The sequence below is a fragment of the Lontra canadensis genome, unplaced genomic scaffold (assembly GCF_010015895.1).
Source record: "Lontra canadensis isolate GAN:19392208 unplaced genomic scaffold, GSC_riverotter_1.0 scaffold36, whole genome shotgun sequence".
NCBI classification, from domain to species: Eukaryota; Metazoa; Chordata; class Mammalia; order Carnivora; family Mustelidae; genus Lontra; species Lontra canadensis.
Window position 1 is genome coordinate 18,096,091 of NW_022631030.1, and position 16,705 is coordinate 18,112,795.

At 51.5% G+C, this 16,705-nt stretch overlaps 1 protein-coding gene across 2 annotated transcripts in view; it reads right to left on the reverse strand.

Annotated features, from left to right (window-relative positions):
- Positions 1 to 2,996: 2,996 nt before the first annotated feature.
- B3GAT1 (beta-1,3-glucuronyltransferase 1) overlaps positions 2,997 to 16,705 on the reverse strand; it is a 29,914-nt gene continuing 16,205 nt past the window's right edge. The window contains exons 2-7 of one of the 2 annotated variants that reach the window (XM_032868986.1): positions 12,371 to 12,483; positions 12,076 to 12,222; positions 8,272 to 8,780; positions 7,273 to 7,569; positions 6,400 to 6,500; positions 2,997 to 5,214 (exon numbers count right to left, since the gene is read on the reverse strand). In XM_032868986.1, coding sequence (XP_032724877.1) covers positions 6,414 to 6,500; positions 7,273 to 7,569; positions 8,272 to 8,780; positions 12,076 to 12,187 — 1,005 coding nt within the window. In that variant the 5' untranslated portion in view covers positions 12,188 to 12,222; positions 12,371 to 12,483 and the 3' untranslated portion in view covers positions 2,997 to 5,214; positions 6,400 to 6,413. The remainder of the gene's footprint in view (positions 5,215 to 6,399; positions 6,501 to 7,272; positions 7,570 to 8,271; positions 8,781 to 12,075; positions 12,223 to 12,370; positions 12,484 to 16,705) is intronic. The other variant, XM_032868985.1, reaches the window with a different exon arrangement.

The following is a 16,705-nucleotide window of genomic DNA, read 5'->3' on the forward strand; positions in this document are numbered from 1 at the left end:
ACCCACCCACGCGGGAGAGTTGCCTGAAGTAGCATCCTCAGGCAGCCACATGTTCAGCAGGGTCCACTAGTTCAGTTCAAGACCTTAAACTTTGAAGAACTGAAGAAGAAAAGTGGGATAGGAAGGAGGGACCTACTTCTTACCTAAGTGGCTTCTTGACTGGGCTTTGTTGATGGGATGTTCCCTACTTCCCTTCTCTTCTGGGAGAGGACAGAGGGATGCCTCTCTAGGGAGGAATGTCTAATCAGATGTCCACGTGATGACATCTGGGGCCCTCAGTTGGGCATGACTTCTAGACACAGATTTGCTCCTATGATGTTCTCACCTGTGCTTAGCCACACCCCTCCTGGCCCTTTTCATCTGAAAGAGAAGATTTGTTACCATTTGCAGAGGGTAGGGAAGCAGGTGGATGTGTCGCCTGAATCAACTTTGTTCTTCTCAAACCTCCAAGTCTTCTCTGGGATTCTGGAAGAAACTTCGTTTGAGAGACACACACATTTTCTCCTTCTCATTTCTACTCTAATTGCATCTGACAGGATGACAAGCCAAACTTAGGAGAAACAGAAATACTCAGCTACTTACCTTCCTGAATTAGAAGGTCTTTCCAGTTTTACTCAGTGAGAAGAAGCATCACCTGACGAGGGAATGCAGAGCCTAGTAGGAACCACACCCTGATCTAAAGGCCCAGATCCAGGGGCCTGGGCAGGTAGTCTCCCTGAAATGTTGCTATAGCCACGGGGCCTGCAGGTCTAACCCAGATCTTGCCTCCAGCTCAGTCTTGCTCCCTCTACTTCCTGTAACTTAAGCAGCAGGGAGGAGAGGCAGCCTTCCTTTGCAATTGTCTGTCCAAATTTGCGGCGCTTGTTCTAGGGATCGAATCCATTGGGTTAGCTCAGGTTCACTGTTCTGAATTGCAATAAAGCAGAATTCAATCAAACCCCTTTTGGTGATACTTTTTTGATCCTGTGCCCCTGTTTATCACCGGCAAAGGCGTTGTAGGGTTAGGCACCTATTTATCCCAACTGGCACTCAGAGTCTTGACACTGACTTACCTGGTTAGTGGATGATCCAGTCCCTGGTTCCTTACCACCTCCCTTCTGACCTTCATTCTGCCTGAAATGTCACTGTGGATTGGAAGTGCCATTGGGGAGGAGAAATCATTGGCCAGAAGCCATTCTGGCACTGCTGGGCAGGTGGTAAGAATCTGCTGGACAGCCAAGAGCTCTCCATTAGTGGGTGAGTTAGCAGATGAGTTTTCCTCACACGTCACATCTGTATTGTACTGCCACTGGATTATCTTCAATAGTAATCAAAGTTAGAAAGCCAACACCTCCTTGGGATGGTGGCTGTGCCAGGAACCCATAAAGACCTTTGGGGACTAGGAGGCCATGAGGTTCCCAGCAGCCCCATGGCTCACATCTTGGGCTTGGCTAAGGAAGGGGGCATTTGTGATGCACAGCCACTGGTAAAGTCCCCAGTCTTGCTCCGCAAACTCATCTGCTATTCCTGAATTGACTTGGAACAGAAAGCACAAAGCTAACATGTGGATAAGACCAGGGCTTGGGCACGACCAACACTGGGGAGCAGTGTCATTGTGCCTTACCTTACACCTGAGCATGATTTTACAAAGGTGTATATAAAAGTTGGCTTCTCTTGGAAAATGTGATAGGGAACTGGTATTTAAATGAATCTTACTGTGATCCTTTTGTAAAGTGAAGAATCCCCTTGAATTGCTTTTATCCAAATCTGTGCAGGGCTGCCTTGCTCCTCTTGCACCAACTTACTGTTCTTGACCTTCTTATCTGTCAGCTAGCCCTGCAACTTCTATCAGAGCCCCTTGGCAGAACTCATCTTCCAGCATTTATTCATGGTCTGTCCAGGCCTTCCCTACTGGATGGCCTCATCATAGGGTCTTTAGAAGACTCCTCATAACCCCTACCTCTAAATGCTGAAGGTCTCCAGGCCTGCTCCTTGGGCCTTTACTTCCTTCTGTCCACACTCACTGTGGGTGGCCTCACTGACCGGTGGTTTGTAAACAGCCTCAACATTCATGCTCTCTGATGTTTATCTCCAGGCTCACTCAGTGTCCACTCACCTTCTCTCCTGTGTGTGACACCAAACTCCCATGACTCTTCCGGGATCCCTCCTGCACTCTGCCTGGTAGCAGGAAATGGGCAGTTCTATACCGTGTCTCAAATTAGTTTTGGCTCCTCTCTTTCGTATGGCGCAGCCACGCCATAAGCTGCTGCTTCTGTCTGTACCTCAAACAGGTCCAGAACCTGACTACTTCTCACTGCCGCAAGGTTTGCTCTTCTGACTCACCATCACCTCCTGCCTGGGTCACAGCATTGGCTGCCTCCCCTAGCCTGCCCTGCCCTCTGTGATTTCTTTACAGGTCAGTTAGATCATGTTGGCCCTTTGCTCCAAACCCTCCAATAGCTCCAGTTACCTTTTCACTTGGGGGAGAAGCCAAAAGCTTTGCCCTCGTTCCCAGGGCCAACATATTCTGTACCCTCCATCAACTGCATCCATCCCACCTCCCATCCTATCCCTTCCCACCTTGCCAGTCAGTTGCAGGCACACTGGCCTTTTTGCTGATCTTCAAACATGCTAAGTACTCTTCCCATGGGAGCAAGTTCTCTTTTCCAGAAAGCTCTGACCCAGGTAAGTGCCTGTCTGCACACTGCAGCTCTCCTCTGTCCCCTTATCAGGGAGGCTCTTCTGATGGCCCTGGAGAGAAGATCAGCTCCTCCTCAGCTACACTCTGACACCCCCATCTGGCCTCATACTTCTCCTTAGACCAGATCACATCTGAAATACTGTCAGTTTGCCTAGTGTCCATCTGTCTTGTTTCCCAAGGAGGGAAGCACCATGAAGACAAGTGCTCTGGTTTTTCACTGCTCTGTACTAGATCCTAGAATAATGCCCTCCAAATAAATACTTGTTGGATAGTTAAGACAGTTTCTGAGAATAAAGTAAGGCAGGGCTGCAGAAGATTAGGGCTGTTAAAAACCATGTTTGACTTTTAATTTTGGAAACAAATTAAATACAGTTAAATTAAAACAGACCAGATGGTGCAGCTGCATGGGCTCTGCCCTCCCCCCCAGGCTCTGTTCTCGGGGCTCTGAGCCCCCAGCCTCACTCCTTTGTGGTGGGGAGCAGGAACAGACTGGGTCTGGGAAACAAATTGTTGTCATGGACCCAGCTCTGATTTGGAAAAAACTCTTTCCCAACAAAGATGAAAGCTGCAGTCCACCAGGATTATAATTGTAAATAAATACACATGCAGCTAAGAGAGAGGCTATTAGGTGGAAACAACAGAAATACCATCTGCCAAAAAACAAAAACAAAAACAGAGAGAGGATATCCCATTTTGTTGTTCATTATCAATTTCCTGAAAAATGAGCCCTGGGTTTTTGGCTAAGAAGGTGGCCTAAGACCAGCCAGGCTAACCTGAGCATTCAGGGCTGGTTTTGGTGAGTGAGGCAGTGCCGTGCCTGGGCATAAATTCATTCGTTTGGTGGGTGCCCTGTGCACACCTCCTCCCTTCCCTCCTGCACCACCCCATTGGCTCTGAGGGGTTGATTCCAGAGCTGCCATCGAAAGTGTAAGAGGCTGGGGAACATCTTGCAAGGTGTCTCAGTGTTCTCACAGACAGGATCCCACTGGATGGTTTCACGAATGCTGTGGAAAGTTAAATCCCTTTCAAAATCGGCAGCCAATGCTATTTTTTGAATGTTAGGTTGCTGGACTGAATCCTACCCACCCACCCAGGAGTGGGTTCTCAGCAGTCCTCAGACTGGTCCTGTGAGTTTAAATGGGGCATGGGGGCTGTTAGCGTTAAAAAATAAACACCTCTTCAGTAGGCTCAGGCCTTTCCCTTTCCTCAGCTTGGGGGGAAAATTGTGCTTCCAACTTTCAGGATCATGAGTGAGAGAATCAGAAGAGGCCTGTCCCTGTCAGGGGCCTCTCCTGGTGCAGGGGGCAACACATGCACACTGTTCTTTCTCTTGGGGGTGGGTGACTGGGGAGAGAGGAGGACAAGCAGCAGGCTTGTTCCTCATGCTCTCAACTTAGGGACAAGGGAGGTTTTCATTCCCATTATGTGTTTAAAATAGAATGATTTTCCAAAGTAGTGTGTGCTCAGGTTTCCTTTCCCCTCAGGGTCCAGATGATCTCTGTCCCTTTTCCACAAATCCTTCTGTTAACCCAAAGCCCTTACCCCTCCCCCCACCCCTCCCAACCAGAGGCAGGAAGGAATATGGAACTGCCCCTACCTCCCTCTTCTTTCCACCTTGTCCACCCCTGGTTCACTTTAGCCCCTGAGGTCTGTGGTTCTCAAGAGCTCCAGAAAGAGAGCTCCTAACCTCCCCAGTCCCAGCCCAGGCAAGGGGCCCTGGAGCCCAGTGGACAGTGGGGAGGCAGTGTCTAGACAGGGGCCTGCATGGTCTTAGTCCAGGTCAGTCCATGACCTGTGCTGGCTCAAGGGCCCACCTCCTTCTCTGCACTGGAAGGAGTAGGCTTGGGGATGTGGGGCCAGAGTAAGGGGCTCCACTCCTACCACAGCCTGAGGTATGGGGGAGCCTGATGGCAGGCTCAGGTTCCCCTCATGCAGGGTGGTCACCAATTGGGATCAAAGACAGACTTATGCTCTGGAAATGAGAACCAGAGGAAAGCCAGAGAGGTATGTCTACTTGAGAGCAGCTCTCTGAGGAGGGGAGGGGGTGTTCCTGATGCCTGGGTAGGGGGCTGCTCTCCAGTCTTCAGAATTCCCTGGCCGGATGGCCTGTACGGTCGTGCTGGGCCCCAGGAGCAGGGAGCCAGGGAAGGCCACACTGCACTTGACAGCCGGGGTCTTTTCACCTCTCTCCCAGCCTGGCCTCACTCCAGGGCTTCAGTGCCCACTGCATCTGCTCCCGCAGGCCCTGTCAATGCAGGAAGCTCTGGGGAGGCATGCTGGGGCACTGGTTCACTAGCTGGCATGGCTTGGCCAGCAGCTGGGCCCCTGGTCATGCTAGATGGAAGAGAACAACAGGTCTGGGATTTCTGTGCTTTAGGTTCTCCGTCCTTTGTCCTGGCATCAAGCTGGGCTCTCTCTGAAGCTCCCAGAATAGAAAGTAGAATGATGGTGATTCCTTAGGAGTTTGCCTTGGAGGGACCATCAGCCATGGGGAGAGGATGGGAGGCCAGGCACAGGATCTGAGAAGGAGGCTCCTGTGAAGGGGAGAGGAGGAATATGGGTGAGGCATGATGTGGGGAGGCAGTTGAGGGACAGCCATTCTGGCCAAACTGCCTAATCCTGAGCCCCCATCAGAGTTCACCCAGGAGCTCTGCAAAGCCCAACCCTCAGGGTCCTCTGTGGATCCCTTATTGAGAAGCAGGTGGGTTCTTTTGGTGACCAGGGGAGGAGGCAGGGAACAGGGCTCTGGACTGATGCATTTTCAGCTGCATTGGTCAAGCTGATTTTTTGGTTCGGGGCACAAAGCAGGCAGACTGACACCCTGTGGTCTCCTGTGGGCAGGGCAGTTGTGAACATGATAGGAAAGCTGAAGCTTAACTCGGGCCAGAGGACAGAGGTGTATCCTGCTGTCTGAGCTCTCACCTCTGTAATGACATAGAAAAGCCCACAGAAACTTCCTGACTTGGACAATCAGCTGGCACAATTCACTTCATATAGCTTTTCATATAGCTTTTCAAAACACCGTTTCTTAACCTCTAAAATATAGATAGATCCTGTGACCTACTTCCACAGAAAGTTTTAAAGAGTCAAATAAAAATAGCAATACCTATGTAAGACTCCTTGGGTACCAAATATTGTTTCTGGTGCCCCCCAAAACCCATTTTACAGATCAAAAAACAGACTAAGAAAAAGTAAGTTAAGTCAAAGGGTGAAAAGTGGTAGGCCTGGAGGCTGAACCAGGCTCTAGGGTCCCTGCTTTCAGCCTAGCACTACATGGTTACTACTAGGAGACCCATGGATGTGCTTGATGAGGTGAAGGCAGGGAGCGAGGCGTCCCTGTCACAGAAGCATGGCTGAAGACCACAGGGGAAGACAGAGCCTCGGAGAAAGAGTCTACATAGCACCACCCTGCAACAGGGTGGAGTTGTGGCCAAGATAATAGCAGTAAAGACAGGAGGTTGTCACGAGGCCATGTCTAGGAGGTGAGGCCTTCAAAGGAGCTGGTGGCAGAAGGACCCAGCTGTGTGACAGAAGTTGGTTCTTATTAACTTCCAGGTGGCACAATGGGATGAGGACTTCAGCTATGCCCCTTCCGCTCTTGCCCCCTTTTGCCCTGTCCTCCCACAGTTAAAAACCGAGAGGAAAATCCTCTGCAGATTTATTCTGCATCCAAACTTGATGTGCATCGAGTGTGTGGTTTACCCTCATCCCTGCCATACCTGTATCCTGGGGCTCAGATCTCCACAGCAGGGTCAGTGAAGCCCTTTTTCCCCTCGTTCACCAGCACTGGCTTCTCTGTCCGTGTGTGCCAGACCAGGATCTGTGTGTCCAGAGACATGAAACAACATGGGGCAGGCCCACCTGACCTCAGCCCACCACCTCCCTGCTCACTCCCACGCTTTGTGAGTACTTTTCCTGCCCCTCCTGTTCTGACCTCGTTCCATCAAGATTTTCTCTATTGTTATTCCCATTTACCTCCCCCACTCCCCATTCTTGCTGTTTGTACATATGATGCATTCAAAATATCTGTTGGAAACAAAAGGTGTATAGCTACAGAAAATAGATCAGTTCCAAAATCTCTTGCTTTTTGTCTTCCCCTGTATTTCTTCATAGGTCTCTCCAGAGAGGGAAGAATTTCTTCAGGAGGCTTTGGATCAAACTAGTGATAGTTTAGGCCCTAGCTGGAGAATTCCAAACCAGAAGCAGTGTGTGCCTGTCCACGTGCATGCATGCATGTGTGCGCCCATGCGTGTGTGTGCATGTACCCAGGCAGGCACGTGTTCGTACATATGTGCACACACGTCTGGCAGGGCAGTTGTAGAGCTTTGCTGTGTGGAGGTTTGGGAGGAAAGGCAACCCTTGGCCCTGCTCACTGACCACCACCCTCTCTATTTCCCTGCTTGACTTTAGTGTGACAGCCTTGGATGGGATAAACTACCTTCCTAAGAGGGTGTTCTAGGAAGGCATGGCTCTAGGCTGGTCCTTTGCAGGGCTGATTTGAGGTCTTTATTTCCTTCACTCCGATCTGAAGGAGGGTTTGGAATGGGTTGGAAAAAGCTTGCATTATAGGTGTCAGTTCTGGGAGAGTTTACCTTGGTGCAGTTGGCTGCCTTGGGCTCCAGGTCATTGAGGGTAACAAGTTCTCGGAGGAGGCTGCTTTCTTGGTAGCCTCCTTTCACACCACGCAGCTTGAAGTAGGCCTGGCTACGCTGTAGAATGAGCCTCAGGTTGACGGCAAATCCAGCCATGTCTATTGCAAATGGTCGGTGTGGGTCGAACACTGTCTTCCAGCCGACCACCTTCCCTGCCCCGTTGACCCGTGGGGCCTCGTACCGAAGGCCACCAACGAAGGCAACAGGCCACACAGACACCCTCCTGGTGCTGCGCATCTACAAGAGGGGATCCAGAGTCAGGGCAGGTGGCACTGCTGATGGGGAATGGAGCCTGTCCCCAGAGAAGGGGAACTCGATTAACTCTACGCACACAGGCCATCTGAAGCCGTACCAGGGGATCCAGCCCAGCCCTGTCTCCAGATGCATTCTCCACAGAGGGCACTTATAGGGAGACCTGCCTCACTGTGAACAAGGCCTGACCTCTCACCCAGCTGACATGTTTCTTCTCTGCAAGACCTGCAGCCCAGCTTCCTCTCCTGCAAAACCTCCATCTTCCCAATTTAGAGTCTAGAATGACTCCTTCCCCTGCCCCAGACTCCCATGACTCACAAATGCCAAGGACAAGCTGTTCCACATAGAATGACCACACTCGAGGCCTTTACTGAGACAATGCTTCTAAGGCCAAGACTTTGGTCTAAGAACTTCACCACCGCCAACTCTCTTCCCTTTAACTAGTGGTGATGGCTGAAACTTGCAGCGAGTTTTCTCCATCCCTTCCCTGGTTCCCCGCAGTCTACACCGACCCCAATTGGCACTGGCACCCCCCTCACCCCCCCACCCACCCCCGCCCCGCCAAACCCTAAGTTTTCTCTATGTGCCCATTCCAAAGGGCCCCTCAGGAGGAGCCCCGGGGCCCCACACCAGAGGTCCTGAGCCGGCATCCTCCCCCACCTTCCCCGCCTTCTGCCCGTCCCACACCTCCTCAAAGAGCTCCAGACTGTAGGTGTTGTCGTCGTCGGCGAAGTAGACCACGCCCGGCTGGCTGGAGTTGCGCGGGAAAGTCTCACGCAGCCAGCGCAGGGCCAGGTTGCGCTGCATGGTACCCCGCGGGATGCGCGGGTCGCGGGCGTCGCCGCGCAGCTTGTAGTTGCGGGGCGTCTCCACGTGCAGATGCGTGTAGTTGAGGCCAGTGTCGCGCAGCAGGCGTGCGGTGAGCGGCGTCCGGCGCGGCGCGTCCTCCACCACCAGCCAGTGCAGGTTGGGCACGTGCAGCAGCGTGTTGGCCATGCGCGTCAGCTCAGCCTTCTGCACCGGGCGGCTGTAGGTGGGAGTCACCACGTGGATGGTGGGCAGTGTGTCCGACCACGGCGGGGGCCGTGTATACACGTACTCCGTGCGCACTACCTCCACGATGTCACGGTCCGACATGCAGTATTCCCGGGGATCGGCACCCGGGGGCGCGTCGCGCCGGGGGTCACTGCCGTCATCTGTGGGGTTGGGAGACACACGGTGTGGGGACAGACCGCGCAGGCCTGGCTCCGGCCTCAGGTACTGGGCAGGAGGCCACCTGCCCCGGTAAGACAAACTTCTCCTCCCCTCCTGCAGGATTGTCATCCGAAACCTGACTGGGGCTCTAGCTTTTAAGCTAAGAGAGAAAGCTGCATCCTTGGAATTCTCTCGGGCATTTTCCTAGTTCTGACTCTTGAAAGGACACAGAAATAACCTCTTCCTCCTTCTCACATTTGACAGCTCTGTAGCTATTTGAGCGTGGCTGGCCAAATTCCAAGACTGCCTTCCCACTTTTGAAATGTGTTGGGTTTTATATGACAGTGTCCTGATGCTGCCCACCTTAGTGCCCTGTCCTCCCCATCTGGCCAGAGCTGCCTGCACTTGCTCCCTGCACTAGTGTAGCTGCCACAGGGCCCCAGACCAGCCTTAGGATTTTTCTAGCCACAGCATACTGTGGACTTGATGAGCCTGACTTTGGCTCAGCTCGATTTTTCACAAATTTCTACTTAAGTGGGGCCTCCCCCTTCCTGGTCTTATGAAACCTGGTGTAGTATTTCATCCTTAAGTATCACATTTCCTTCCAGGCTTATGCCTATGGTTGTCAGGATAATTGTGAATCCTGAACTTGTTGTTTGTACTTTTAGATGTTCTTAAATTTTGGCCTACACCAAAAGACAGAGTGGAAACCTGGTTTAGCTCTTCTGCTGCTTCCATGTCAGTCTCCCGATCTGTACATTCTGGACTCATTCAACCGTCTGGGAGATTAGCTGTACCACTGACCCCAGCTGTGCTAACATCCTTCTAGTGTATAAGCGTTACTCCCCAAGACACCACGAGAGACAGTGTGTGGAACCTTGCAGGGCCCTGGCCTCTGGTGAAACACTCACAGCCATGGGGAACCCTTTCCTTCCTGAAGGCAACCTGTTCTGGCTGGGGCAGCTCTAACACAACATTTTTCTAGATCCTGGACATTTTCGTCATTACTGATGCTAGTAGTTCTATCAAGAGGGGAAATCAGGGCCATTGGTATTCTTGCTTTTAATGAGCCCCTCCTCTACAAGTTAGGTCTTTTTGTTTGAACAACTGTGTGGCCCTCACTGCTCTCACAGCATCTCAGCAGGAGGTGGTAAAAGTCAAAGGACATACCTCAGAATCTGAATGCCTGGGCTCAAACCCTGTCCAGTTCTATCACTAACTACTGCCCTGGGGCAGGTTCCTCAGCTTCTGATGCCTCAATGTTAGCAACTGTAGTATGGAGCTAATAATAGCATCAACTTTACTGAGTTACTCTAGGACTAAGTCAAGATATGTAAAAGACTCAGAACACTGCTAGGCATGTTCTCTTTCCTCGTGTATAGAGGGAGGACAGTTGCCAGCCCTGTGTCTGCAAGGCTTCACACAGCCAGAGAAGGGATGAAAGAAGCATTCTCACCATGGGGTATAAGTATGGTCCCAGGGAGGATGCTGGGAGTCAGCCATTCTGTCATCTCTCCTCCTTCCCATCACTGTCAGCAGATGGGGTGTGAATGGTGCTTGTATGAGGTGTGCTGCTGGGCTCTGGGAGGTGGTACCAGCTCTGGGCTCTTAGGGAGTTCACACAGGCCAACAGTACAATTAGACATACAGTGATGGAACCTGCAACTGGGGCAGGAGACACCATGCCCCCAAGGGTGTGAATGCGCACGTCAGGAGACTGGCTCAGCCTCTGTTGATCAAAGTCGACTTTTTGGAAGGGTTTTGGGGTCAAACTGGGAAAACAACAAAGTTGAGGTAAGAGAGATGGGTGTTGGGGATTCTGATCAAGATATATAAGGGTTTATTTATTCTGCAGTCAGTGAAACTGAGACCTGGGAAGAAAGATTCAAAGCCATTTTCCCAATTTTTCTTCCATTTAAGTCCTCCCAAACAGGTGGGTCTGGGCCCTGGGAAGGTTCTCCATGCCTTCTGACCTGGCCACAGTGTGATCTTAGCCCTTTGTGCTGTCTTCAGGCCTTCTGCAATGTCTGAGTCACAAAGGCCTCCCAGCCACCCTGACATGATTTCAGAGGCTTTCGTTCAGCCCCTCTTGGTATACTTGGGAGACAGAATGCCAGCTCCACAACCCCAGGCAGCAGCATCAGTGCTTAGCAAAACATTCGGACACCTTTGACCCTAGAGCTCTGCCAAGAATGGAATCCACATGATATTATGTCACTTTGCATATGGTAGCTTTAACTCTTCTGGAATGATGTGGTTGTAGGATAACAATTCCAAAATGAAGAGCACCAAAGACAGATGGTGGAGGATAAATGTCAGAAGAGGCTCTAAGTGCTCAGCATTGGGCAGTGGGAATTTCTTGATCTTCAGCCTGGAAACTTTTCCTCATGGAAGCTTCAGGAACTGCTGGGGCTGAGCAGGACCCACTGCATACCTGTGGAGCAGCCTGGCTTCTGACTAGGATTTTTGACTACTGATGGCATCCAAATCACTCGGGCTTACGAGCTCCATGTTAGATCTGCAGGCCCTACCCTGGATCCAACTGCTCTTTGGGATGAGCCTGGGTGCTTTTTTATTTTATTCTGTAATATGATGTAAGTTTCAATAGGATAATTGCTGCCTTAGAGGATTGAGTCTGTGTGTGCATGGATTACACTGGAGGGTAGAAGAGTGTGAGAGGAGAGACCAAGGAATGAGGGGGGCAGGCCAGATGAGGGGCACATGGAAGGGGCCAGGGTACAGGGAGCCCAGTGTGAGAAGGAAAGGAGCCTGGTGGAGGGGAAACCTCTGGACTCAGAGCCAGGAGAACCTCATTCCAGCCTGTTCATTCATGTGTGCTTTGTGGGACTTTTTCTCTATCCAGGCCTATTTTCACTAGGTAGGATTGACTAGGTCAGGGTTGCCTAAGCAGGAAAAAGAACCAAACATTATGCTCTCCCTGAAGAGTTTTAAAACACAGGCCAGAAATCCTGTCCATCCATCCTTCGCTACCCACAGCTGAGAGCAACCAATCCTTACACATCCTGAGACTGGATGCAGAGTTGTGCATGGGGTCTCTGCATGTGTGTCTCTGCATATGTGTGTCTCTGTACATGTCTCTGTGCATGTGTGTGTGTTTCTGGGCATACATATGTGTGGGGACATTCTTCACATTCCCAAAGGGACCAAGACATCCCTAAAGGTAAGGTCATTGACCTCCCAGCTGCCTAATAAATGAAAACATGAGCTCCATCATTGTTGGTTGTTCTTACAACAGAAGCCTGGCTGGGACTTGGGGCCAGAGGTTGGGGGGCTCACCCTTGTGTGTGGTAAGCAGAGGTGCGATGGTGCTCTGGTGCCACACGGTGACAAGTAGTGTCCAGGGCAGTACGATGAGGACAATCGCAAGGATGTCCCGTCTTTTCGGCATCTCCAAGGCTGGCTGGGCCCACAGCTCCTCGTTACCTGAGCGGTGGCAAGGTCAGGAGAAGGGTGGCCCGAGGGGCGACGGCAGCAGACGGTGGTGAGCACAGGGGAGAAAAGAATAGGAATGGGCCGGGAAGGCCAGGCACAGGGAGAGCAGAGAAGCCGAATGTTGGCTAGCAGGTCTTACCAGCACTCACAACCCACCCATTGCGGAAGCAGGTTTGCGGAGTCTGGCCAGACTGGAGACTGAGAAGGGGTGGCTGTCCAAGGGCACGATCAGGAACCCTGTTAAGTGGACACCTGCAAGAGAGAGCAGAACAGGATGGCCAGAGACCTGGGGCCTTGCTGTGGGGCTCACAGCATTAGGGTTTTCCCAGTAGAGCGTGGATTGCCATCTCCCTGAGGACTGCCCCAGCTTGCCTGCCTGAATGAAATGAGCTTCTGTACCCCACCAGGCATGGGGACATGGTGGTGCCCAGTTACATGATTCAGCAGGGCACAGAAGTTATGGGCATGACCTTGAGACACATGTGCCTTGTTTTAAATCCCAACTCTGCCACTAACAAGCCATATGCTCTTTACCAAGTTATGGTGCTCTCTGCACCTCTCTGTTTTCTCATCTGTGAAACGGGGTATGATCACTACCTATTTCACAAGGTTTTGAGAATTAAATCAGTTCATACCCACAAAGGCCACAGAATGGTGTCTGGTACCTTGAGTGAGTAACTCAACTCAAGACCTGTTGGCTACTCTGATGTCCACATGTGTCCAGATGGTTCCTTTCATAGCCTAGATAAAGGGGTCAACTTTGGGGTGAGGGCCAACAAAAGATGTTTTTGGGGATAGGCCCCAGAAGGAATTGCAGCAAGTGCCTTTCCTTTTTCAACATCACATTGGGAATTTTTGTGAATTTTACATGGCTTGGATATAAGCAAGGTGAAGAGGGTCCCTGTGGAGGCTGCCATATGCCGAGGAGACAGCACTCACAATGCAAACAACGGGGTTCCAGGAGAGATTCCCTTTCTGTAAGTAGGGTGAGCCTGGGAGCCTCTTCAGTTCTGCAGAGTGTGTCTGTCAGCAGCATCCTTCTCTGGGCCTTGTCTTGTGTGACAAGGACAGCAGGCACAGAGCCCTCATGACCACCGTGGAGACTGTCACACCCTATTCTCTGCCTTCCTTTCTCCTTCTGTGCTGAGCCCTGTGCAAGATGCAGGATCCAGGCAGCCCCTGGCTGGTTCTGGCATGCCCACCGCCTCTAGCGCCCAGCTCTGGGCAGTGATATGCCTTGGAAATTGCAGCTGCCCCGTCCAGCCCCAGTAGCACATGCTCTCCCCCTCTGGCAGTGTCAAGAGCCAAGGTCAAGGAGAACCTCTGTCCGATCCCCACCCACCCAGCTTGGGAAAAGCGTGTTTTCCTCTCTTTGTCTGGTCCTTTTTCCAAATAGGTTTGTCACCTTGTGGAAGAAGTATGTCTTCCAATGAAGAGCACCGCTGTTTCAGCCAGCACGTCCCTGCCAGCCACCTACCTACGAGAGGCCTGCTCTGCCTCCACCATCTCCTTGTAGGCAGGTGGTAAACAGGCTGCCCCACCTTCCTCAGGGAAATGGAAGGTCCCCCAGGCTGAAATGTTACAGGCAGGGACGAATGATGTGGACACAGAGCAGGGAGAATAATTCTAAAACTCCTCTTTCATGGCCCCCCCAGGTGACAGAGCCCAATGTTCTACCCCAGGAGGCTTATCTGGTTCTTGTGTGCTCAGTAGGGTGAAGTGGAGTGACCTCTTGCCACCCCCAGCCTGCGCCCCCGACTCAAGTCACAGACAAGGCTACAAAGAGCTGAGTCAAGGCCTCGGTTTGGCTGTGTGATCTCAGGTGACATTTGACGGAGGACAGGGGAGCTCCTACGAGGCCTGGTTGGGAGAGTTCCTTTGGATTCTTAGTGATTCAAAAAGGAGCTTTTCCAAATGTCCTTCATCTTGGGGAGGGTTAATTCCAGGGTGGAGAAAGCACCAGAGAGGCAAGCTCGGGCCAATCTACCGCAAGCACATTCAGCCTCCTCAGTGCCTGCACTTGCCTGCTTTTACATTTTTCCCCTCTGGGCAGCCTCTTATCCTAAGCCTCCTACCTCTGGCACTTGCTCACCTTCCCCAAGCTTGTCTGCTTGGGCTGTCGTTAGTAACAACAAGCTGTTAGGTAGCACTTGGTGATGCTCAGAAATGACACTCAACACATCACACTCAATCCTCATGGCGCCTCTGGCCACAGGTACCGTTGTAACCGCATTTCATTAGGAAGTCATTGAGGCCAGAGATCAGTGCTTGTCCAAGGCTGTAATTAGGTCATGGTAGAGCCAGACGTAAGTGCTGATCCTTTGCCTCCATGCTGTCAGTGGGACTATAGGAAGAGAGGTTCCAGGTCCCAGAGCCTCAAAGCCGGCTCAGGTGCAGGGTGAGCACAGGTCTACACAAAGACCCTGGCCTAGAGCTGCTTCAGAGCCAAACTTCTTCGCGAAAGCTGCCTCCACCGTGGGGTCCAAGCACTTCCCAGGAGGTGGGAGCAGGAGGTGGGTTCTGGGGGAACGATGTAGGCAAGGGTGTAAGGGGGCTCTGGAGATAATTTTGATCCCATCTAGTCTTTTTGGTCAAAACATTTATGAAAGGAAAGGGAGGAGGAAATGAGGGAGAAAAGCTCTAAAAATAAACTTAGCAATAAACCCAGTTGTGCATTAATTACTCTGGAAGCCATTACGGCTTGAAAACCCCATAACTTTAATGGAGGCTATTATAAGCATAGTAGCAAAATCGTGGAGCTAATTACCAGGCAGTTATTAAGCCGCACACAGAGAGCCCTCAGCCTTGGAGAAATTTGGCTGGCCAGCAGGGGGCAGGTTTGTGGAAAGTGGGACCTGGGGCAGGGGAGGGTCCTGGGATTTGCACCTACTCCTACCCCAGACCTGTGCTTGGGTGGGAGATGGGAGTGCAAGGATGACCACCTCGCCACAGCCTGCTCTTCTGTTTGTGCCTTGGGGGGAGGGCAGTAGCTTGCCCATGGTTGCAGGCTCAGACCTCAGAATTCCTTTGGGCCCTCACTGGCTAGGGCAGAAGAATCAACACAAAGATGGAACGGGAGCTTGACCACACCCAGAGGCCAGCAGAGGGGAGGAGGCAAGGTCAGGAAGAATGGGTTGCTTGAGGAAGTGTTGAGTGGAGGCTGTGAGGGGTGGCTGATGGGAAACTGCAGGGCCTTGCTGGGGTCATGACTCTCCATCTGACGCCGGTCACCCCTATCTGTGACCAGCCTCAACATGAGGTTGAGACCTTCAGGCCTCTGTGACAATGAAGAAATGCCTTATGTGGGAAAAGTGGGGTCAGGTGGGCATTCAAGGCAGGAAGCCAAACTAACAACTTTGTATGGAACTTAGTCATGATTTAATAGCTATGGAGAGTGTCCCTGTCTGGGAAGACCTATTTATAGGAACTTGTCTCTGGGGTTAAGGGTGTCATGGTCTGTGTATGAGAACCAGGGGGCATCTGGGATCCTGAAGGAAGTGCCCAAGAATGACAGAGACAGTCAGGCTGAGCAGGAGATGCTGGGCCTGGGGAGGCAGAGCTGGAGGCCAGGTTGGCTTCAAGGCTGAATGATTCCAAATGGATAGAAAGGCTTCCTCCTGAGCCTACAGGTGTTCAAACGAAAACCACATCAATGCCCCTAGTCCCTGAAGAGGAGCGTTATTTAATTACATTCAACAAATATTAACTCAGCATCTGTAGTGGGCAGGCACTGCGTCAGGTTCTATGGGCAAAGCAAAGCAGCAGCATGCGAGAGGGAGGTAGGGGTTTCCTTCCAGGATCTCACAGCCCAGAGAGGGGAGGTAGGGACTTTACACAGGTGTCTGTGAGGATCCCTTAACAACACTCAGGGTGACGTGTGATGAGTACTCATGTTGCAGAGTGCATGTGTGTGCGTGTGTGTGCATGTGCATGTGTGAGTGTGTGTCTGATGGAGGTTAGTTACAAGCAAGCTCAGAAACAATCCAAGCCACTTGTCTCTGTAGGATGTTAAAGCCATGTCACCCAATAAGACTGGGAACAGTAATTGGCTAGTCAAAGGAATCCATTAAAGTGAAGAACCCTTCAAAATACGCACATATGATACATGTTTCAACTTAAGTAACTTTTAAAGAGCCAAGAGCTCAATAGGTGATGTTTTCCCAGGACTGGCCTGTATGTGGTCACTTTCCCCAAATCCAAACCACTCAGCACTGGCTAGCTTGTTTTGACACAGGGCCTTAGCCTTTCCTAGAGCCAGGAGACAGCTGAGCTGAGTTCCATGTTACCTTTCTGACATCCTCCTCACCACCACGCACTGCCTGCACCCTCCAGCGCTGATGTCTTTGAAGTGGTCCAGGACCTGAAGGATACCTGGTGAGCAATTCAAGTGCTGTACCCTCTAAGATTTTTTAGGACATTTTTAATGACATACATCTTCACCTAATTTGGAGAACTTTTCCCCTAGAGTCATCTT